General features: G+C 46.7%; 3 protein-coding genes across 3 annotated transcripts; 1 reads left to right on the top strand and 2 right to left on the bottom strand.

Moving 5' to 3' along the window:
• Positions 1-1,746: 1,746 nt before the first annotated feature.
• LOC112297048 (interferon alpha-4) lies at positions 1,747-2,310 on the bottom strand. The gene has a single exon (XM_053910730.1). The coding sequence runs from the start codon at positions 2,308-2,310 to the stop codon at positions 1,747-1,749; it is 564 nt and encodes a 187-aa protein (XP_053766705.1).
• Positions 2,311-15,791: 13,481 nt separating this feature from the next.
• On the bottom strand, positions 15,792-16,304 carry LOC128781161 (interferon omega-1-like). Its single transcript, XM_053926101.1, has one exon. It carries the CDS (start codon positions 16,302-16,304, stop codon positions 15,792-15,794), a length of 513 nt encoding a protein of 170 aa, XP_053782076.1.
• A 5,932-nt stretch (positions 16,305-22,236) lies between these two features.
• LOC128781159 (interferon omega-1-like) lies at positions 22,237-22,749 on the top strand. Its single transcript, XM_053926042.1, has one exon. The coding sequence runs from the start codon at positions 22,237-22,239 to the stop codon at positions 22,747-22,749; it is 513 nt and encodes a 170-aa protein (XP_053782017.1).
• The last annotated feature ends 756 nt before the right edge of the window (positions 22,750-23,505 follow it).

Raw genomic sequence — 23,505 nt, 5'->3', positions numbered from 1 at the left:
GACAACTGTAATAGAATAACAGTAAAAAAGATTGTTATTCAATGTGACAATAAGAATATTGTTCTATTAAGTAATAGTTGATGTCTGATATAACAAATCTATAAAATTAAAAGTGCATGTTTTAGAGTTGTTTAATTAATGTTAATGGGATTTTCTGAATTACCATGGGGTCCCATTCCTGGACAGGCAGCTCTCCCTGCCCGCTAGAGTCCCGTAGTATGTGGAAGGGCTAAATCATAGGGAGACTTTGGTCTGCAGAGTAGGAGTAGCCAGAAAACACATCTCTTTCTCTCTCCTTCTCATTGCCCAATCCCAAAGGGTCCATGCCCTGCCTGAAGCTGGAGACTCTGTCTCTTTGTAATACAAAGGGTAAGGAAACAGACTAGGGACAGCATTAGAATCCATTGTTGCCAAGAAGTAGCCTTTTTGTAGCATGAAGGGACATCCTCAAGAAGTGGTAGCATTTCTGTCCACAACAGAAGCCTGCCTTCCTCTTGGTGGCTGCCCTTGTTGCACTTGGCCACCAGGGGGCCGTCTTCCCTGAGAGGAGTTTCACTTGCACTATCCCACAAACTGTATCTTGCTGTTTCCTTTTAGCTACAGGATCTGTTACATCATAGTCCACAGACATTAAGGAGAGCGTCTCTTGCAGATGTTTCTGCAAAACCTAGAAATGTTATTGAACTTTTGCTTTCTACTTGTGACCTTCTGCTCTTTAGGGAAACCTTGATACTGAAACCAGGATGCTGAAACCACGACTGAAAAAAAGCAGTTGTGTGGTTGGCTGGAGAGATAAGAGAGTGAATGGCAAGCGTGCTCTGGGGATTTCTACCTGCGGAGGAGGGAAACTTGTGTGATATGGACATGTATCCTGGAATGCCCCCGTGGCAATCCTTGTAAACCGCAAGCTCACATACCCAGCTGACAATGGACATTTGCACTTAGATGTCACCAGTCAACTGTAGAGCAGACCTACTGCTTCAACTGGTAAGCCCTGGCATTCTCCACTGTAGCTGCTGCTCAGAGAATTCACTTCTCTTTCCTTCTTCTCAATATACCATTTCATATAACTGAGATTAATTTTCATTATTGTGTTTATGGTTCTTTGTCAAAAAAAATCAAAAGTACATGAGAACAGTAACTGTATTTGTTACAATCGCCTCTATATCCTGAGGTCACTGCCCAACCTGCCTTAGAGAAGACCAGGAAGTACTCACAATGTGAATACAATGTGATGGGTACAGGGATTGTGCCATCCATTTCTTAATCAAGTCGCACAATCTGGTTTGCTGTATCACTTTGAGATAAGGCAATACAAAAGTTTCCTATTGTAAAAATTTAATACACACAGATAATTATAAATCGACTAAAAATAAAGAATATATTTTATTATAATAACACAATATAAAGGTGCACATGCCGAATAATACATGAACAGAAAAAAATGCAAACTTTCCAAATACATAAATAAATGAATAGTTAAATAAATAAATGAATGAATGAATAAATAAATAAATAATACATACACACATAATAAAACATCAGCACAGGCCTCTGTAGCCCCTGGTGCCTGTATGGCTGAACAGGATTGGACTTACTATTCCTGAAAACTTTTAACAAACCAATTCCATCCACATAAAGATCAGAGCAGAAACAAAAGGAAGTCTGAGCTGGCAGAACAGGGGGAAGTGTGATATTATTAATGAGAGAGAATCATGTCCATGCTGAACCAGGGGTCCCTTCCCACTACGCAATCCCCTCTTCCTCCAAGTTTGCTGATAAAGACAAGGATCTCCTGATTTCGGCTCTGACAATCTCCCAGGCACAAGGGCTGTGCTGCTTCTCCTGCAGGTAGAGAGTGATTCTCTGGAAGTATTTCCTCACAGCCAGGATGGAGTCCTCACTCATCAGGAGAGCCTCTTCCATCCCCACCTCCTGTGTCAGGCAGGCTTCCAGGTCACTCAGCTGCTGATAAAGTCCATTGCAGAGTTGGTCTAGGAGGGTCTTGTCCCAAGCAGCAAATGCGCCCTCTGTGCTGAAGAGGTGGAAGGTCTGCCCGACCATCTCATGGATGGCAGAAGTGGCTTGAGCCTTCTGGAACTGGTTGCCACTGAACACCTCCTGGGGGAACCCAAAGTCGTTTCTGTCCTTCAGGCAGAAGAAAGGGGCAATCCTTCTCATTTGTCCCAGGAGCATCAAGCTCCTCCTGTTTACCAGGCTGTGGGTCTGAGGCAGGTCACAGCCCAGAGAGCAGATGGAGTTGCAGCTGAGTGCCACCAGGGCCACCAGGAAGGAAAAGCGTAGGGCCATTGGGGACCTTGCAGATGCTGCTCGCCTGGCTGAGCTGGGTGACTCTCTGAACCTTGCTCTCTAGGCTCTGTAACACCTCCCTTTGTGCAGGGGTCTTTATAGGGACCATAGGACTTTTCAATTTCTGAATGTTTCCTTTCCTTTCTACTTCTGCTTTTGCTTTCCTTTATGCACTTTCTGTACGCATTTTGATCAGTATTTCCCAACCATATTTTTTTCACTATCGCCCCCTGTCCACAGAGACTTTCAGGTATTTTTCTACTTGGAGCCCTTAGAAAACTATAAACACAGATATATATTGTATATATATTATATATATGAGTGTAAAGAGTAATGTACTGTATTTATACCTGTGTTTTATAAATAAAAGAAGACAGTGTAAAATATACTCATTTAACTCAGTGAGAACATTTATTCTTATTCAGATTAAGAATGAATAAATATAAATTGTATGCTTCCAGATACATTTCAAAGCTATTGTCATTCAATTTAATGTAATTAAAATATCAATGTAAGTGATATTTGATTATTTTAATTAGTTTAATGTAACTTTATAACTAATGTAGTACAGCAATTTTTAAAAGATTTTATTTATTTTTAGAGAGAGGGGAAGGGAGGGAGAAAGAGAGGGAGAGGAACATCAATGTGTGGTTGCCTCTTGCATGCCCCCTACTGGGGCCCTGGCCCACATCCCAGGCATGTGCCCTGACTGGGAATCGAACAGGACACCCTTTGATTCAAAGGATACCATTCAACCCATTGAGCCACACCAGCCTGGGCATTATACAGCAATTTTTAAAGTAATATATTAATGTATATAAATAGTGATATATCCAATTACATGTTCAAATAAAATCACTGCCTGGCTTATATCACTTAGCATAATGCTCTCCAGTTCCATCCATGCTGTTGCAAAGGGTAAGAGCTCCTTCTTTTTTTTCTGCTGCATAGAATTCCATCATGTAAATGGACCATAGTGTTTTGATCCATTTATTTACTGATGGGCAGGCACCTGGGCTGCTTCCAGCACTTGGCTGTTGTAAATAGTGCTGCTATGAACATTGGGGTGCGTAGGTTCTTTTGAATTAGTGTTTCAGGATTCTTAGGATTTAATCCAGCAGAGGAATTCCTGGGTCAAAAGGCAATTCCATTTTTAGTTTTTTGAGGAAATTCCACGCTGTTTTCCACAGTGCCTGCACCAGTCTGCATTCCCACCAACAATGTAGTAGGGCTCCCTTTTTCCCACATCCTCTACAACACTTGTTTTTTGTTGATTTGGTTAAGATGGCCATTCTCACTGGTGTGAAGTGGTATCTCATTGTGCTTTTAATTTCCATCTGTCTGATGGCTAGTGATGCTGAGTATCTTTTCATATGTCTCTGGTCCCTCTGTACGTCCTCCTTGGAGAAGTGTCTGTTCAGGTCCTTTGCCCATTTTTTTAATTGGATTGTTTGTCTTCCTGAACTATAGTCATGTGAGTTCTTTATATATTTTGGAGATCAAACCCTTGTCCAAGTTGTCACTGGCAAATTCATTGTCCCATACAGTTGGTTCCTTTTTCATTTTGCTAATATTTTCTTTAGCCATGCAGAAGCTTTTTATTTTGTTTGTTTATTATTTCCTTTATGTCCCTTGCTCTAGGGGACATATTGGTGAAAATATTGCTGTGTGGAATATCTGAGATTTTCCTGCCTATATTCTCCGCCAGGAATTTATGGTATCATGACTTTTATTTAAGTCTTTTATTCATCTTAAGCTTAATTTTGTGTATGGTGTAAGTTAGTGGTTGAGTTTCATTTTATTTTGAACCAGAGACCCTTTGGTTCAAAGGCCAGCACTCAGTCCATTGAGCCACACCAGCCAGGGCTTTATACAGCAAACTTTAATATAATATATTAACTTATATTAATACTAATGTATCCAATTACACATTCCAATAAAAATTTCTATAACACTTTAAAATAATACCCATGTATAGATATAATTTTACATCACTAAAAACCAATAAACACTGTTTTAACATTCTTTTCTTAATATTTATATTTAACTTTTAAATCTGACTCATACCAAAAAATAATTTTTAACTTCACCACCTGCTTAATATATGTCTACATTTTGTCAACATTTTTTCTGTGTAGCATTTGACTTACTTTGTTGAATAGCTTCAGTAGCACTAAATGACACAACTATTTGCATTTAACTTCAGTGCCCCCCACACTGAGACCCCAGCCTAAGCAGCATCCAGAGACAGTCGACGGCAGCTCGTGAGTAAGCAAAGGCTGGGCCACCTGTCACAACATCACTGTGAGATCCAGTGAAGTATGGAAGGAACGTCCTCCAGTGAGCCATCAGGTCCCCATGGGTCTGTGGCAGTGATCTGGCACACATGTTGTGTCCCATCCCTCAGCTCAAGGCCAGTCCTTCCAATGTGATTGATACACAAGGAAATTCAAAGAGAAAAGTGAACACTGAGAAATACAATTTTTTGGATAAAGTTGAGTTCTGGAGCACCAAAACCCATTGTAATACGCACGATTTGTTCACACTCATAAGAACTAATTTTTGCACACCCTTGGGGGCAATATTACCCACAGTGAGAATACATGATTTACACAACATCAATTTGAATCCTTCTCTTTATTTTTTGTATGACTTCTCAAAATACTCAAAGGACTTTCAGAGTTTCCCATCAAGTCTCTTATTCTCAAACAAAAGGAAAATGTCTGTAAGTAATGAAACTTAATTATTATTAACTATGCCTATGTAAAAAATTAACTTTCAGATTGGATCCTAAACTCTCTTTGTTTTGCCTAAGAAGTTACATTGTCTCAGCCCTCCAGATTCTTACCCTTTAAATGGTGGGTAGAGCCCTGGCTGCTGTGGCTCAGTGGATTGAGTGCTGGCCTGTAAATCAAAGGGTTGCTGGTTCGATTACAAGTCTAGAGCGCATGCCTGGGTACTGAGCCCGGTCCCCAGTAAGGGGCACATGAGAGGTAACCACACATTGTTGTTTGTTTCCCTCTTTCACCCTCCCTTCCTCCATTTAAAAGTAAACAGTCTTTAAAAAAATAAATGGTAGGTAGGACATCCTTGGTAAATCAGCTCTCTAGGAACTAGACTCTGTCTTATTTTCTTGTTATCCTGGGCACCAAGCCCAGTGTGATTGCTGCTAAAGTAATCTTTACTGAAGCGGTTTCTCAGATATTTCCTATGTACTGGAAGGCATTCATGAATGACCAGGCTATGTGGCTTCATTATGGCCATATTTTACTAGGATTATCGTAGACAATGGTAATATTTCACTCTCTAATGTTTCCGCTCTCCTCATACTGGTGTCAATAACATCTACTGAGTTTATTGCTAAAATCCCTAGCAATTTTTAAAGGTGCCTAGACTGTGGAAAGTGAACTTGCAAGAGCAGCAGCATAATGTTCAGCCTTTGCCTAGCTTTATATTAAACTCACATGTACTCCCTAATCTCTAATTTGCTCCCTGCTTTGTCACGGTAGAAAAATAAGTAGCCTGGTGTCACATAGAGAACCGTAAGTCTAAACTCAAGCTCTCCCTGATTCACAGCTCACAGCAATCAGACGATTTACCACACTACTTTTCGGTGGATCTCTCCCGAGGTGGCAATGATGTGTCATCACGCTGAGCTTTCTGGAGACCCCTCCCAAACACTGGTGAAGGATCACATGCTTCCGGGCACCTGCAAACATTTCTGGGCAGAGTTGCTCCCCTCAGCTGGAGCTCCGGCACTTGGCATGTAGTAGTGGCAGCGCTACTTCAGGTCAAAAGGCAAGAGTTTGGATGCTGATCCTTCAACTGCTGTGTTGCCTCCTGCCCTGCTCATTTTTCTTTATGTTCTAAGCATGGCTATATTCTCTCTTCCAGATGCAGGGCATGTGACTTTAATTACCTGCTATGGTCTGAATGTTTATGTCCCCAGAGAACTCCTATGTTGAAGTCCAACCCCCCAAAGTGATGGTGTAATGTGGTGGGGCCTTTGGGGAATACTTAGGGCCTGATAGTAAAGTCCACTGTAATAAAATAAGAGCCCTCATAAAACAGGACTGAGATAGATCCCTCATGTTTCTGCCTTGTGAGGATACAAGCAGAAATCAGCAGTGTGTGCCAAGAAGCAGGCTCTCATCCGAACCCGACCTTCCTGATACCCTGATTTGAATTTCAGTTTCTAGAACTGTGAGCATAAAATTTCTATTCTTTGTAAGCTACTTAGCCTATGCTACTTTCTTAAAGTAGTCCAAATGGACTAAGGTATGACATGACCTATTTTCTTTTTGGAACACCTCCCGGGATTTTGTAAAATAATTAAGGAGGGAAAAATCATTTCACCCAACCTTGTCTGCTAGGTATCTATCCCAGTCCCTACAGTTCAGGAGCTCGGTCAATATTCACAAAAAGAACGATCATCATACTAGTAGGAGAATGAATAATAACAACATATACTCAGTTCATAGATATGAACTGAGAACACAATAGAGCTAAAGGTACCTTATAAATACTTCATGGTTCTACAAGAAAAGTTATAACAGAATATTGTTTGAGGTGGTATTTAAAAAATTGTTTGGTTCCAGGCATATATTCTTCAAGTATGTCTTTTCAATATTTATAACATCAAAATGAGAATCATGGGTCTGATCATAAATGGAAGACTCATTCTCTCCCTTTTCATTTCAGTGATCCTCAAGTTGCTCTTAAAGACCTTTTTTTCCACATTACTTCTCAAAGGCGGCATGGAGGCCAGTGGTTCAGAGAAGACACGCCAAATTGACAGAGAATGAGGAACACGGTCAGAATTGAGCACCAAATGGACTAGGAGCCATTCTTTTTCACTCCTCTTCATAGGCCCTTGCTTCTCCACACCCAGAAATACAGACTCTAAGCTCCCAGTGGCCCACAGAACTGTAAAGGATATTGATTCTGGAGGCTCTGGCCAGCTGAGCAGCCTGGAGGCCAGAAACACATTCTGACTATTTCTCTCCATAGACCTGCCCATTGCCCAGAGAGGACAAGCCCTGCCTGATGCCCAGTGCATTTTCTCCACTAAAATACAAAAGCTAAGGAAGTGAGCATCCACAAGTGTTAGGCTCAGTTCTTTCCAGGACAGAGTACCTTTGTCGCTCTGAAGATACCGGGGGAAAGGACCACACTGTTTCCCACAGAACAGAAAGAAGCCTGGCTGCTCTTCCCTCACTTGGGGGTTGTCTTTGCCTGTCATGGGCAATAGGTGGCTCTCTTCCTCTGTAAATGTTCTAAGAAGTCAGTCCTGGGAGTAAAAGGTATCTGACTCCCCAATTCCTTCAGCTTCAGCTATTGTTACTTCATTGTAACAGGGCCATTCCTGGGTTCCAAAATTATTCTTCAGAGGAACAAATATATTCTCTTATATGGGATTTCTGAAAAACCTAGAAGTTTCACCCAACTTTGCTTCCAATTGGTGGTTTTGTACTCTTAAATGGAAATTGCTGGCCCAAAGCTCAAAGGAACAGGACACAGCAGTGGGGGTGGGGGTGGGGGTGCCTGTGAAGGGGGAGTGAAAAGGAGAGCACGCTGGGAATGTCTACCCTGGAGAGGAGGAAATGGTTGTGTAGGAATAGAAGAGTGTCATTTAGAAAAGCAGGGAGGTAAGGCCAACGTGTGCTAGGAGTTATTGATAAGAACTATAGACGAGTATGTTTCCCAGTCTCGGTGACAAACTTCTTTCCAAAGGACTACGCAGGCCGCCATTCCCTAACTGAACGTCCAAGTCAGACTTCCCTTCCATGTGAATAGTGACTACGCTGAGTCTGGTTCACAACACAGCTCAGAATTTTGTTTATTCTGCTGTCCTGCATCGGTCCCCAGAGGTGGGAGGTTCACTCTTCCTGTACATACCTATAGAAAAAAGAAGAAAATAGTTACCATATTTAAGTTTGTATGGTGCAATATAGCTTAAGTCTTTTAAATGTTTCGGTTTCTTTAAAAGTCCAGGAATATTTCCACTTTATTTTATGTTTGAGAAAACTGGAGCCCTAGAAATTAAGTGGATTTCCCAGGATCCCACACAATTACTGGCAGAATGAACATTCATTACAGAAGCTGACATTGTATAGACTGTAATAGCCAATTGAAATGATCATATTTAGAATTCCATTAAGTTTTAAAATGTACTCTGATCCCCAAATTAAATGCCCTTGTCTTCGTTTTCTTGGTGCGCGCCATTTTTCTTTTATTTTGCTGATATTCACCTGTAGTTGCCTTAGACATTGTGGAAGGGAAATTCCTTGATCTAGAATCTCTTTACACCTTATAAAAAATTATGTCACTATTATCATCCCTATAATGTAGTTTTTTTCTATACCTTCAAGAGCCTGTGATTTTTAAAAATAGATGATTTATGAATTTAATGGAATATCAATTTAATAATAAGAAGAGAAATAATGTTCAGAACACAAAAATTTTTGGCCTATCTATGCTGTCTGAAAAGCACAGTGATATTTTGTAGGGACATGAAAAACAGTGTGATAAAGAGAGAAATTCGGTACTCAAATTATTGAAGCACATAATCTATGAAACTGTATTACCTGTGTTCTTTAGATTTTAGGTGAAAGACACATCTGATGTTAATGTGATGAAAAGAGGGTTTGCATGCACGGTGCTCAGAGGATTAGGGAGCAAGCTAGGAAGAAATTTATGGAAAATCTCATTTTACAACAGATCATGATGAAATCTTGAGGAAATGAAAGGTTGATAGTAAGATTAGAATTTATAAAAGACAGAGGAAGCCCAGGATAATATGTTCAACCTATGAGAAAGCCAAACCACAAAAGAAAGGTTGGATATTTGAAAATGTATACAAATTTCTAACATCATATAAATAGGATATGGCTACAGTGACTTGTCTGGCAAGGTGGCTGACTGAAGTTGAATATCACGATTACCTCAACATGAAATTCACAAATTAAAGAAAATTAATAAATTATATAAAATGCATAAGCAGCCCTGTCCTGGTGGCTCAGTTGCTGGGAGGGTCATCCCGTACACCACAAAGTTGCAGGTTCTCTTCCCGGTCAGGACACAAAGCTAGGATGCAGGTTCCATTCCTGGCCGGGGTGCGTGTGGGAGGAGACCGATCAATATCTCTCTCACACACTGATATTTCTCTCTTTTTCTCTGTCCTGGTTTTCTCTCTGTAAAATCAATGAAAAAAATACTCAAAAATACCCCATAAGCAGACTTAAACCACAAGCAAAGCAAAGACTAGAGGAAGAAGAATATTCAAATATGTCAGCACATCAATGAGGGAGGTGCAGTGTGATTGTTAATTTTACATGTCACCTCACTAGGCCACAGCACCCAGATATTTGAGCAAACATTACTCTAGATGTTTCTGTCAATGTATGTTTCACATGAGATTTTAGGCAATTTAACATTTAAGTTAACAGAATTTGAGTAAAGAAGATTACCCTCCATAATGGGGGTGGAGAGCTTTACAAATATTCTATCAGTTGAAGAGCATAATAGGAAAACAATGATCTCCCAGAACAAGAACAACAAAAAATACCACCCACAAACTGCCTGGAGACTTGAGGTGCTGTTCTTCTCAGGTTTTCCTACCTGTTCATTCTCTTTGTGGAAAATCATCACTAACTCAGCTCAGAAACCAAGTGTTTACAAGTACTTTCCACCTCCTAAAATACTTCATTCATCACTCCGCCAACTGGTGGGATGAGACAGCAGAGCACAGAAATCTGTTGAAATGTCACCAAGGTCCTGGGCAAGCCCAAGCTGGAGAGCAGCACGTCCAAATGAGGAGTGTGTTACGGAAGGAACAGATGCCAGACCCCTCCACAGTTGCAGGGTCTCTGCCACCCTAGCAATCCACACATAGGTCCTGGTGAACGGCACTGTGAACATTTTGTGCTGATTGTAGAAATTTCCTACAAAATTATCCCACAATTGATACATTTGAATAAATAAAAGGTCACTAGCTCTCAGGTAACAATGATACTATTCATTCACACTCTCTAGCTTACGTGACAACTCTCCCCTCTGCTTCCAGGGAGGGTTTCCTACTGCATGACAGAGATGTGAGGACCGATGTTCAATGTGACCAGAAGAATGTTGTTTTCAGAGATGAAGTCTGGCATTAGGAATAAGCTGTGGAGCTAAAATTGTGCTGTTGAGAGTTGCTTAATTAATGTTTACTGAGATTTTCCTCATTACCACTGTGCTTCATTTCATTCCCGCATTGGCAGCTCTACCTGCCCCTTAGAGTCCCACAGTCCGTGCAATGGGAAATTCACAAGGAGGCTCTGGTCTGCACGGAAGGTGTAGGCAGAGAACCCATTTTTCTCTCTGCCTTTCACTGCCCAATGCTGCAGACTCTTTTGGAATGGATACGTCTTCTGGAAACAGGTTCACGACAGCATTAGAATCCATTCTAATAGCCAAGAAGTAGCCTTTTTGTAGCATGAAGGAAAATCCCAGGGAAGTGGTAGGATTTCTGTCCAGAGTAGAAGCCTCCCCTCCTCTTGGTGCTGCGCTTATTGCCTTGGTCACCAGGGGACAGCCTTCCCTGAGAGGAGTTTCATATGCCCACCCACCTACTGCATCCTGCTTTCTGTTTCCTTTCCGATACAGGTTCTATTACATCATATTGAACAGACATTAAGAAACATTTTCCAGCCCTGGCTGATGTGGCTCAGGGCAGGCCTGCAAACCAAATGGTTGCTGATTCGGTGCTGAGTCAGGGCACATGCCTGGGTTGAGGGCCAGGTCCCCGTTAGGGGGTGTGTGAGAGGCAATCACGCACTACTGATTCTCTCCCTCTTTTTCTCATTCCTTTCTTCTCTGTCTGGAAATAAGTAAATAAAGTCTTTAAAAAAACCCACCTTCTTTGCAGGTGTTTCTGTGAAACCAAGAAATATCATTTAACTTTTGATTTCTACTTGTGACATTCTGCTCTTAGGGAAACCTTGATGCTGAAACCATGACTGAAAAAAAGCAGTTGTGTGATTGGGTGGAGAGGTAAAGACAGTGAAGGAGGAGGTGAGGTTTCTACCTGGACAGGAGGGAAACTGGTGTGATGTGGGGAAGCAGCTGGAATGCTGAGAGGGAGGGAGGGAAAGCGCAGGTGACAGGATCACTAAATATCGTGCTCCTGCCCCATATCTGGGCATTTAGTCCCCTTTCTCAGATATTAATACAAGACACCATATCATTCTGGAAAAAAATAACACACTTCTTTAAAATGAGGAACTACAATTTTTCAGCTTTTCTAGTATTCATGACATAATTACATCATGACATTTTGTTGGGTTTTGTTTTGTTTTTTACCTCCCTCTTTTGAAGGTGAGGTACTGAAAAGTAGGATGCTAATCCTAAGAATGTATAGAAAGAGACAAATAATAATCTTTCATATCGAGCTGTCAGGAGAAAAACAGGAAAATACCTCTCATGTTTGAAGTTCTTAGTAAATGGAGGATGCATTGTACATGAAGCGTCTGACCCTACATCTGCACAAGCAGCTCATTTCTCCACTCCCCGTCCTGTGCCCTCAGCCTCCCTCTGCTCCTGTCCTGCTCAGGCAAAGTCCACAGTAAATCCCATCTTACTCAGGTCAGAGATCAGCATCAGTGCAGCATGGCCGGTGTAGGTAAGTGGAGGCAGTCTGGCTCCACCCGCCCCCCACAGGTGTCTGGGTAACTAAGGGAAGTAGTGTTCCCATAGCCTTGGAGGTGCCTGATATCTAGTGTTTGCATAGCCTTAAGACTGGGTCCGATAAAGTGTTTCCATAACATGAAGTGAGCGGGCATGCACAGAATTATGTTATGTTATGTAATTTCTGGTATCTTGCCAGCTTTGTTCCCCTCTAGTACTTAAACAGGTAGGGACTCCCTGTGGGGGTCGATGATGATGAGAGACACACGAGGGGACAGGTGCCATGATGGGTGCCACGCTGGGGAGCAAGGGCCACGACATGAGACACACAGATAGACATGCAGCTTGCAGCTTCGTGGCTCACCCACCCGTGAATAAAGGCATGCCAGACATCCCAACCGCTCCGTGAATGTTTTCCCGTCTGCACGAATACCATGACCCTGCCTGGCCTTGAAGGGTGGCAACACAGCTGGAATTTCACAAACGTGTGACACTGACCACATCCTCCATTTAAAGTGGACCTTCTGAAAGCCTTGGCTGGTGTGGCTCAATAGATTGAACACCAACTGGTGAACCAAATTGTCGCCGGTTCGATTCCCTAGTTAGAGCACATTCTGCCTTGCCAGCCAACTCCCCAGTGAGGGGCACTCGAGAGGCAACCACAGATTGATGTTTCTTTCCTTCCCTTTCTCCTTCCCTTCCCCTCTCTCTAAAAATAAAAATAAATTTTAAAACATCTTTTGAAAGAGTAACAACAAATCAATGTTTCTCTCCCCTCCTCTCTCTCTAAAAATAAATTAAAAATAAAAATAAATAAAGTTGATCTTTATCAGGCCTCTGTGTCATCGTCATTTACTGTTTTTCTGCTCTTCCTGCCTTCCTTCCTCTGCTGTCCACCCCCTGTCATCTTAGGGAATTTTGGTGGTCCTCAATAGTCCAACGTAGGCGCTGCATTTCATCCTCTGTGCACAAAACCTCAACCTCCCACATGGTGCCAAATGTCATCTCTATAATTATGACTTGCATATGCATGTCTTTGCTCAGTCTTATCTGTGATGTGGATCCTTGTGGTAGCAATATTCAAATACACACGGACTACAGAAATCCTGTGGAGGAAAAGGGATGGCGCGGCCACTCTCTCAAGAGGAGAGCACACAGACCCTTGCCTTGACAGGCTTTTATTGTTTTTCTGGGCACATTACATTGAGGGTGATCCTCATTTACTATGCACAGGTTCACCACAGGTGATTACCTTTTAAGGAGGACAAAGGACAGGACACTGCTAATTACCTCAAAGAGAAAGATGTTACAGCTCAAGGGGGAAACTGCTCACACTCCATACTTGGGAGGTTTAGCACAGACTTTAGGAAGATGAAGATACTCAGTAAACATTTGCTGCCTCAATTCAGGGTGAGGGAGTTTTAGCAAGAGCAAGTCTCATAGCATCCTAGGTACAATGCAGGCCTGATTTCCCACTGGAGAACTTACCCATGGACGTGGGTCCTGCCTGCCAACCTCGCTCCCCACTGGCTTTTCCGAGTGGGGGCTGAGCCACATTTCCCACTCTTGGAACAGTTCCCCACATAACTCCAAATGTGAAACCTCTGCTTTTATCTGCTACCCTAGAATACTTGCCCTCTACACAACCAAAATGGATCAGCGTGAATTTACCTGGCTGACTCTAAAGATCCTTGGGATGTCAGGGGACAGATGCTGGTTCTGCTAGCTTTCCCTGACCTACACAACACCTACAACACCCCAGGTGCCTCTGCTAATGTCATACGCATTAGCATTACTTCAACTGAATGCTTAATTATCCACAGCTCCGCCAGCCCAAAAGCAGCAGCAGCAAGCAATGGATACACAGCATTGCCTTGCATCAAGAACCCACCACAGAACCCCCAAACATGAGCTACATAAACACTGCATACTTGAAGAAATTTAAATTCTATGATTCTATGTTTCACTTCAGTTTCTGATTCATACACTTGATGTAATTGAATCAACAACCATAGACAAAAATTTCTCCAAGAAAGCATGAGTAACACTGAAGAGCTACACTCTGTCTCCGTATTTTATGCATGTCCTTCACAGACCGAGAAGGGCCGACTTGATGACGAAAACATTAAGCACTGTTTCCCCTGCCAGGACCTCCATGAAAGAAACTATTCTCTTTGGTCAATTTCCCAGTATGATTCTGAGTCTACTTCCGTGACTGTCAAGAGTCGTACATGATATTAAAAACTTATTTTGGTGGAAATATTTTAAATTGTTTAATGAAATGATGTTTTAAGGTTTAGAATACTTTTAAAATCTTACGTTCGATATTTATATTTAATATAAAAATAATGTGATATTTTGAAAACTCTAACCTTCCTCTTCTCAGGGCTATTATACCTTGCCCCAGGGGTCCCCAACACCCTGGGGGCCAGCAAAGGTCGCCTGAGCTCCACCTCCTGTCTGTCCCTCCCAGCTCCCCTGCGTTCCCTGACCCCCACTCCCCTGCAGCACCCCCGACCCCCACACACACCACATCCACCCTGCCCACAGTCCCTGGAAACAGTCTTCCACGAAACCGCTCCCTGGTGCCAAAAGTGCCCGGCACCGCGGCCTCGAGCCACGGCCCTGGGACGCCGCAGTGCGGGACACTCTCCGCAGGAGGCGTGCGCCCGTGCGGAGCACGGAGTTCTGACCCACACTGCTGGTCAGCGCCGGTTCCAGAAGCAACTGACCCACGTTTCTCTCCAGCACATCGACGTTCTCTCCCGGGGGCGTCTTCCCGGGCTCAGGCGCTCTCCTCCGGCGGCGACCCGACTCACTCCCACGGCGCCCCCAACGCCGCCCGGGGAGCCGGGTGGTCTCCGCCTTCCGGACGCGCGCAGGAACCTCTCCGCGGCCGTCGGAACGATCGAGCGCGCTCTCCGCAGCCTCACACCGCTCCCGGCACGGACTCTGTGCCCAATCGGCCCCGCCGGAATTTCCGCGCGCCAGGGAAGCACACAACTCGGGTGAAAGCGAGGACACCGCCAGGCTCCGCCTGCCGGGTGTGAGGCCCGGTCCCCGGCGGGGCCGCCGGGAGGAGCGTCTTCGCCGTCAGGGCGGCCCAAGGGGAGGGTCTGTGCCCTGGATCGCAGCCACGCAGCCGCGGAGCGCACAGGCCGCTGCCGGAGGGGAGGTGGGATCCGGTGCGAAGGAGGGGAAGCCATCAGGCGAAAGGCTGCACGGAACGACCGTGGACACGGACGACGGTGTGGGTGGGGATTGGCTGTGGGCGCGGGCCGGCGGGCTGGGCGGACGAGGCCAAAGGGGGAAAACGGAGACAACCCTAACGGACTACACGATCATACGAAATAAATAAACAATAAAAGAAGTCGATAAGTACATTTTTGTTTTTGATCTTTCCCCTTCCCCTCATCCCTACCTCTTCTTCTGCGTGCACCAGTTCAGCAGAAGGAGGAAGGCTCCGCAATTCCGGACTTTAACGTATCTTCTGTGATCGCCTGTCACCTTTCAAAGGTCTTCCTTCCTCCCACCGCGCCCCACACCCCCAAAAACCCCAATAGACTCTTTATGTCATACAATTGTTTTATTAAGAAAGTAGATCGTGTTCCTCTCTCTCAATATAATTTTGTAAACTCATGAGTTCCTATGTATTTTCTTTCTATAGCAACCCCATGATTTTGGATTCGTGTATTTCTCAGCTGGAGCAGAAATGTGAGTGGAGATTGTTTGCGAGCTTAGCAAACAATGCAATTCAACAGGAGAGTCACGAGTATAAACTACTTTCTAATTTATGGACCTTTCTTTGAGGATTGTTACACCAGGAGAAGGCGCCCTGCAATTTGGACTCTGACAACCTCCCAGGCACAGGGGCTGTATTTCCTTTCTTCCAGGTAGTCACGGATCCTTTGGAAGTACTCGCGGACAAGAGATTCTAAATACGGACAGGCCAGACTTTCGTCTTCTGTCCCATCCAGGAGTTCTAGGCTGTGATGAAGGCTGGAGAGTAGTTGATAGAGGACGGTGCGGTTCCACGCCGCACGGCTGTGTTCTGTCGTGAAGAGTTCGAAGGTTTGCTGGAGCATCAGATGGAAACAGGTGCGTTGTGTCCCCTGCATTTGGGTGACGGTCCCTCTTTTCCAAGGAAATTTGAAGTCGTTTCGGTCATTCAGGCATGACCGAGTCGGGATACTGTTCAACTGTCTTAAAAGAGCAAAGATTTTGTGGTTGTCTGGGCTGTGGATAGACAGCAGGTCCCCGCCCAGAGAGCGAGCAGGGGTGGAGCCGAGCATCAGTCCCGCCGCCAGGCACAAACAGATCGTGGCCATGGAGAATTCCGGCGACTCAGGGCACGGTCCTGGGCAGGTTCCGAGGAAAGCGCGCTTCTCCAGCGGACCGCCAGAGGGCGCGCAGGTGGCCTTCTCCGGCGCCGGACTTTAGCAGCACGAACTCGGGAGCCCGCGTGTGTGCTCGGTCTGTGCGGTTCGCAGCACAGTAGTAGAAACACCGTGCCGTCGCGCCCCCAGCAACTTTGTGCTGCTTGGATCCTGATCGTCGTGAGCAAAGATCCGCTGTGCCCGGCCTTGCCGGGGACATGGCCTTAAATACTCCACAGGGAGCCCCGCCTTGCCTTTCCTACATTTTCGTTTTCTTTTCCTACACTTTTGTCCAGGCTGCAGAGAGGCCACTTTTACACAGAACCCGTGGAACCCGCGGGTATTGAGCGTCGTGGATCAGAGCGTGATGGTTTCTCCAAGGGATCGGAACGCAAGCCCAGGAAGAGGTCCCCAAGAGTGCAATGGATGTACTGGATGGAGACACCGATCTGTTGGTCGCACGACCCGATCTGGGGACGGGGCATCGCAGCGCTGGCTGTCCTCGAGAGCGCTCATCCGTGTACTGGTTGGAGACACCGATCTGTTGGTCGCACGACCCGATCTGGGGACGGGGCATCGCAGTGCTGGCTGTCCCCGAGAGCGCACATGGTGTACTGGATGGAGACACCGATCTGTTGGTCGCACGACCCGATCTAGGGACGGGGCATCGCAGGGCTGACTGTCCCAGAGAGCGCACATCGGTGTACTGGATGGAGACACCGATCTGTTGGTCGCACGACCCGATCTGGGGACGGGGCATCGCAGCGCTGTCTCCAAGAGCGCTCGTCCATGTACTGGATAGAAACACCGCTGTGTTTTGCACAGGGCCCGATCTCGGGACGGGGCATCGCAGTGCTGGCTGTCCCCGAGAGCGCACATCCATGTACCGGATAGAAACACCGCTGTGTTTTTCGCACGGCCCGATCTCGGGATGGGGCATCGCAGTGCTGGCTGTCCCCTAGAGCGCACACGGTGTACTGGATAGAAACAGCGATCTGTTGCTGGCACTCCCCAAACAGGGGACAGGGCCTCCTGGCGCTGCCTGTGCCCTACCGGAACCAATCCGGGAATCCAACCTGACGTCTTTTACACGGGGACCTCTGCTCAACCTAGTGTTGAAGCGTCAGGAGTAGTGAAACACAGCAGCGGTCCACAATCCCCAACTTTTTTTTTCCGCTTAGCATGGAGACAAGTAAGACAACTTTCCTGGACAGGTCGAGGAGTGAGGGAGAGTGAGGGGTACGGAGAACAGGGAACGTGGAGCTTCTCGGAGAGAAAACATCGGTGTACGGGGAACAGGGAACGTGGAGCGTCTCGGAGAGGAAAACATCGATGTACGTACGGAGAACAGGGAACGTCTCGGAGAGGAAAACACCGATGTACGGGAGCGAAACAGGGATCAGTTCCTTCTCACGCGCTCCTGGCTCCGCAACTCAGACTCGTACAGCTGTTGGGGAAGCACCCGGGAATCCAACCCGGGTCCTGGCACTTCGCAGAGCGGCGCTCAACCCACTGAGCCACAGCAGCTGGGGACAGCAGCTAGGGCTTTAGCCTAGGTGTTTTTCAAAGTTACGACGTTACAGACCGGGGTGGCAAGGCAGCGGTCCCCAATATTTTTAGCACCAGGGACCAGTTTCGTGGAAGACAACTTCCTCGAATGGTGGCTGGAGTGGGGGCAAAGTGAGGGAGGGGCTGTGGGCCGGGGGGGGGGGGGCGGGAAACACATGCAAGGACCTTGCGGGGTGGGGAGACAGGAGAAGGCTTCCCTTCTGACAAAATGTGTCCGTGGCTCCTCAATTTAAAGGACATCAGATTTTCGTTTCCTATTCCAAAACACTGAGACAACTTGACTAGTGGTCTTTCAGGAAACTGGAAAGATTCAATGACGGAAAACTTGCCAATTACAGGCGGAGAATCTGTCCATACTGAATGACAGCTCCCTGTAGTATCAATGTAACAAACAATAATCGGTTCCACCCAAGCCCAGAGAAGCTTTTTTTTAAACACTTTATTATTTATTTATATTTAGAGAGGGGAAGGGAGGGACAGAGGGAGAGAAACATCAATGTGTGGCTGCCTCTGGAGCTCCCCCTGCTGGGGACTCAGCCCACAACCCAGGCTTGTGCCCTGATTGGGAGTCAAACTGGTGTCCCTTTGCTTCGCAGGCTGGCACTCAGTGCACTGAGTCACACCAGCCAGGGCCCAAGAGAAGCTGTGACTGCAGCTTCTTTAACACTCTGAGAGGGTCCCTGTTGAAGACCATTCAGCAAATGGACACTGAAAGGAGAGTCGATTGTCTGGAGGACTGTGAGGGGACAGAGCCCCAGTTTCCATCGGTAGTCCAGGCCCTGAACCATTAATGAGAGAACTCGTAGGGCTCAGTTTGCAGACAATCAGCACAGAGGAAAGTTGTCTGACAAAAAAAAAGAAGAAGAAGAAAAAAAGGCTATTCTGTGAAGGATACATGAGCTGAACAATCTCTTCTTTCATGTTCCGCTCAGGCTACCGCTGGTGATACTATTTTATGGCACAGAATAAATGAAAACGCTGTACAGACAGGGACAAAATTAAATAAAGAGGATGCGGGCGAGTACCAGGGGAGCGAGGGGGTGAGCGGGTGGAGGCTGGGAGGGACACCGCGCTGGGAAATGAGACTTTCATAGGCTTTCAGTCATTGGACATCACAGCATTCATTGCAAAGCTCTTTCGTGGGTCAGTGGTAAGGTAGGGTGCTTCCCTCAAGCAGGGCCCTGGAGGTGGTCAAATCTGGGTAATCAAGATAAACAATCCTTTCAGACAATACTAAAAAAAGTAAAGTGAATACCAAAACATCCATGATGGACAAATGATCAAAATGTTACAGACATGAAATGACCTTCCACTTGCAAGCTGCTGAGCGGATTACAAAAACAGACGGCCCGGCGCAAATACATGAGGCCAATTCCATTCGGTCTAAAACATTCCAGCCAAAGAAAATGAACAGATCTGTCCTGCTAAATGTCCTCAAGTGCTCATATGCAACGCTGACTTGTATGTTTAACGATCTGATCGAGTTGGGAGCCTGTGAAGATGTTGCAGGAATGTGAAGCTACAGAAAGAAATATTCAAAATCGTGACAATGTCAGGAGGAAATGCCAACGCGGCAACACTCTCAATTAAACAACATCATCTTGAGAAAACTCATGTGTTTCCTTCTATGAGCACCTAGAGCATTAAATTATATTAAATTCTCCTTTTTGGTGTAAATACAATGCACTTTAAATAGGTGGAAATTTAATCCCTGCCGCTTCGAATATCTGAATGTTAAGACATTAAAAGAAAGTTAAATGTCACACTGACTTCAGTTAATAATTAGTTTTTAAGTATTTAAATTGTTTAATGAAATGATGCTTTAAGGTTAACCTGCCACAGGTGGGGAAAGGTAACCAGATTCTTGGTGATGGCAGACAAAGAATTGAAAGCAGTACACAGAGTTGACTGCAGAAGGAGAGCAGGTTTACTAAGCAGTAGCACACTCCACAGAACATGGGACCGGGCCAACTCTGAGCAGAGATTGACCTCGGGCTGGAGGGATTCTATTCTTACAGGGTGGATATTTCCTTGCTGGTTCTGGAGGGCTTTTATTGGGCGTGTACAAGTAGTTTATTACTTTAAAGCTTTTGCGCATGTGGTTTCTCATGATTTTACTTGATTGGCCACTGGAGAATGCGGTTGCATGTTGTTAATTTATTCTAATTATGGTACAACGAAGCAGAGGTCAGGGCATCTTCTGCGCAGGTGCACTCACATTTCACCAGATTCAGCTCTTCTCCAGAAAGCGGGAACAACCCATCTTAGAACAGCTGTCTGTCCTGTATTGATGTGCTTTGTCTTAGCCCTGGGGCACCTCCGGAGTTTCCTCCTACCTACCTTCACCTCGAAAACATTTTTAAAATCTTATGTTTGATATTTGTATTAACATAAAAACAATGTAATATTTCAAAAAGTTTAAGGTTCCACTTAGCAAGTTTTTTATACCTTACGCCAGGGTTCGCCAAACCGTGGACGACAGCGAAGCTCGCCTGAGCTCTGCCTCCTGTCCCCATCCAAGTTCCCCTGAGTTCTCTGCGCCCCACTCTGTATCCCCCACTCTGTATCCCTCACTCCTCGACCCGTGGAAAAGTTGTATTCCAAGAAACAGGTTCCTGGTGCGAAAAAACTTGGGGACCGCTGCTGTGCTTCACGCCCCCCACAGCCCACATAACCTCCCCGACTTTGTCCCCACTCCACCCCCAATTCGTGGAAGTTGTCTTCCAGGTAAGCGGTCCCTGGTGCTAAAAATATTGGGGACCGCTGCCTTGCCACCCCGGTCTGTAACGTCGTAACTTTGAAAAACACCTAGGCTAAAGCCCTAGCTGCTGTCCCCAGCTGCTGTGGCTCAGTGGGTTGAGCGCCGCTCTGCGAAGTGCCAGGACCCGGGTTGGATTCCCGGGTGCTTCCCCAGCAGCCGTGCGAGTCTGAGTTGCTGAGCCAGAAGCGCGTGAGAAGGAACTGATCGCTTCGCTCCTCACTCCTGTACATCGATGTTTTCTCTCCCAGACGCTCCACGTTCCCTGTTCTCCGTACCCCTCACTCTCCCTCACTCCTCGACCTGTCCAGGAAAGTTGTCTTACTTGTCTCCATGCTAAGCGGAAAAAAAAAGTTGGGGATTGTGGACCGCTGCTGTGTTTCACTACTCCTGACGCTGCAACTGACGCTGCAACACTAGGTTGAGCAGAGGTCCCCGTGTAAAAGACGTCAGGGTGGATTCCCGGAGGGCACAGGCAGCGCCAGGAGGCCCTGTCCCCTGTTTGGGGAGTGCCAGCAACAGATCGCTGTTTCTATCCAGTACACCGTGTGCGCTCTCGGGGACAGCCAGCACTGCGATGCCCCGTCCCCAGATCGGGTCCTGCGACCAACAGATCTGTGTCTCCATTCAGTACACCGATGTGCGCTCTCGGGGACAGACAGCGCTGCGATGCCCCGTCCCTAGATCGGGTGGTGCGACCAACAGATCTGTGTCTTCATCCAGTACACCGTGTGCGCTCTAGGGGACAGCCAGCACTGCGATGCCCCGTCCCCAGATCCGGCCGTGCGAAAAACACAGCGGTGTTTCTATCCAGTACATGGATGTGCGCTCTCGGGGACAGCCAGCGCTGCGATGCCCCGTCCCCAGATCGGGTCGTGCGACCAACGGATCGGTGTCTCCCACCAGTACACCGATGAGCGCTCTCGGGGACAGCCAGCACTGCGATGCCCCGTCCCCAGATCGGGTCGTGCGACCAACAGATCGGTGTCTCCAACCAGTACACGGATGAGCGCTCTCGAGGACAGCCAGCGCTGCGATGTCCCGTCCCCAGATCGGGTCGTGCGACCAACAGATCCAGTACATCCATTGCACTCTTGGGGACCTCTTCCTGGGCTTGCGTTCCGATCCCTTGGAGAAACCATCACGCTCTGATCCACGACGCTCAATACCCGCGGGTTCCACGGGTTCTGTGTAAAAGTGGCCTCTCTGCAGCCTGGACAAAAGTGTAGGAAAAGAAAACGAAAATGTAGGAAAGGCAAGGCGGGGCTCCCTGTGGAGTATTTAAGGCCATGTCCCCGGCAAGGCCGGGCACAGCGGATCTTTGCTCACGACGATCAGGATCCAAGCAGCACAAAGTTGCTGGGGGCGCGACGGCACGGTGTTTCTACTACTGTGCTGCGAACCGCACAGACCGAGCACACACGCGGGCTCCCGAGTTCGTGCTGCTAAAGTCCGGCGCCGGAGAAGGCCACCTGCGCGCCCTCTGGCGGTCCGCTGGAGAAGCGCGCTTTCCTCGGAACCTGCCCAGGACCGTGCCCTGAGTCGCCGGAATTCTCCATGGCCACGATCTGTTTGTGCCTGGCGGCGGGACTGATGCTCGGCTCCACCCCTGCTCGCTCTCTGGGCGGGGACCTGCTGTCGATCCACAGCCCAGACAACCACAAAATCTTTGCTCTTTTAAGACAGTTGAACAGTATCCCGACTCGGTCATGCCTGAATGACCGAAACGACTTCAAATTTCCTTGGAAAAGAGGGACCGTCACCCAAATGCAGGGGACACAACGCACCTGTTTCCATCTGATGCTCCAGCAAACCTTCGAACTCTTCACGACAGAACACAGCCGTGCGGCGTGGAACCGCACCGTCCTCTATCAACTACTCTCCAGCCTTCATCACAGCCTAGAACTCCTGGATGGGACAGAAGACGAAAGTCTGGCCTGTCCGTATTTAGAATCTCTTGTCCGCGAGTACTTCCAAAGGATCCGTGACTACCTGGAAGAAAGGAAATACAGCCCCTGTGCCTGGGAGGTTGTCAGAGTCCAAATTGCAGGGCGCCTTCTCCTGGTGTAACAATCCTCAAAGAAAGGTCCATAAATTAGAAAGTAGTTTATACTCGTGACTCTCCTGTTGAATTGCATTGTTTGCTAAGCTCGCAAACAATCTCCACTCACATTTCTGCTCCAGCTGAGAAATACACGAATCCAAAATCATGGGGTTGCTATAGAAAGAAAATACATAGGAACTCATGAGTTTACAAAATTATATTGAGAGAGAGGAACACGATCTACTTTCTTAATAAAACAATTGTATGACATAAAGAGTCTATTGGGGTTTTTGGGGGTGTGGGGCGCGGTGGGAGGAAGGAAGACCTTTGAAAGGTGACAGGCGATCACAGAAGATACGTTAAAGTCCGGAATTGCGGAGCCTTCCTCCTTCTGCTGAACTGGTGCACGCAGAAGAAGAGGTAGGGATGAGGGGAAGGGGAAAGATCAAAAACAAAAATGTACTTATCGACTTCTTTTATTGTTTATTTATTTCGTATGATCGTGTAGTCCGTTAGGGTTGTCTCCGTTTTCCCCCTTTGGCCTCGTCCGCCCAGCCCGCCGGCCCGCGCCCACAGCCAATCCCCACCCACACCGTCGTCCGTGTCCACGGTCGTTCCGTGCAGCCTTTCGCCTGATGGCTTCCCCTCCTTCGCACCGGATCCCACCTCCCCTCCGGCAGCGGCCTGTGCGCTCCGCGGCTGCGTGGCTGCGATCCAGGGCACAGACCCTCCCCTTGGGCCGCCCTGACGGCGAAGACGCTCCTCCCGGCGGCCCCGCCGGG

The sequence above is a fragment of the Desmodus rotundus genome, chromosome 1, assembly GCF_022682495.2.
Source record: "Desmodus rotundus isolate HL8 chromosome 1, HLdesRot8A.1, whole genome shotgun sequence".
Taxonomy (NCBI): Eukaryota; Metazoa; Chordata; class Mammalia; order Chiroptera; family Phyllostomidae; genus Desmodus; species Desmodus rotundus.
Note: the sequence above shows the minus strand (reverse complement) of the source record. Positions and strands in the feature narration are given on the sequence as shown.

Coding starts and splice junctions, on each gene's coding strand:
- LOC112297048 (XM_053910730.1), bottom strand. CDS start 2,310: ATGGCCCTACGCTTTTCCTTCCTGGTGGCCCTGGTGGCACTCAGCTGC.
- LOC128781161 (XM_053926101.1), bottom strand. CDS start 16,304: ATGGCCACGATCTGTTTGTGCCTGGCGGCGGGACTGATGCTCGGCTCC.
- LOC128781159 (XM_053926042.1), top strand. CDS start 22,237: ATGGCCACGATCTGTTTGTGCCTGGCGGCGGGACTGATGCTCGGCTCC.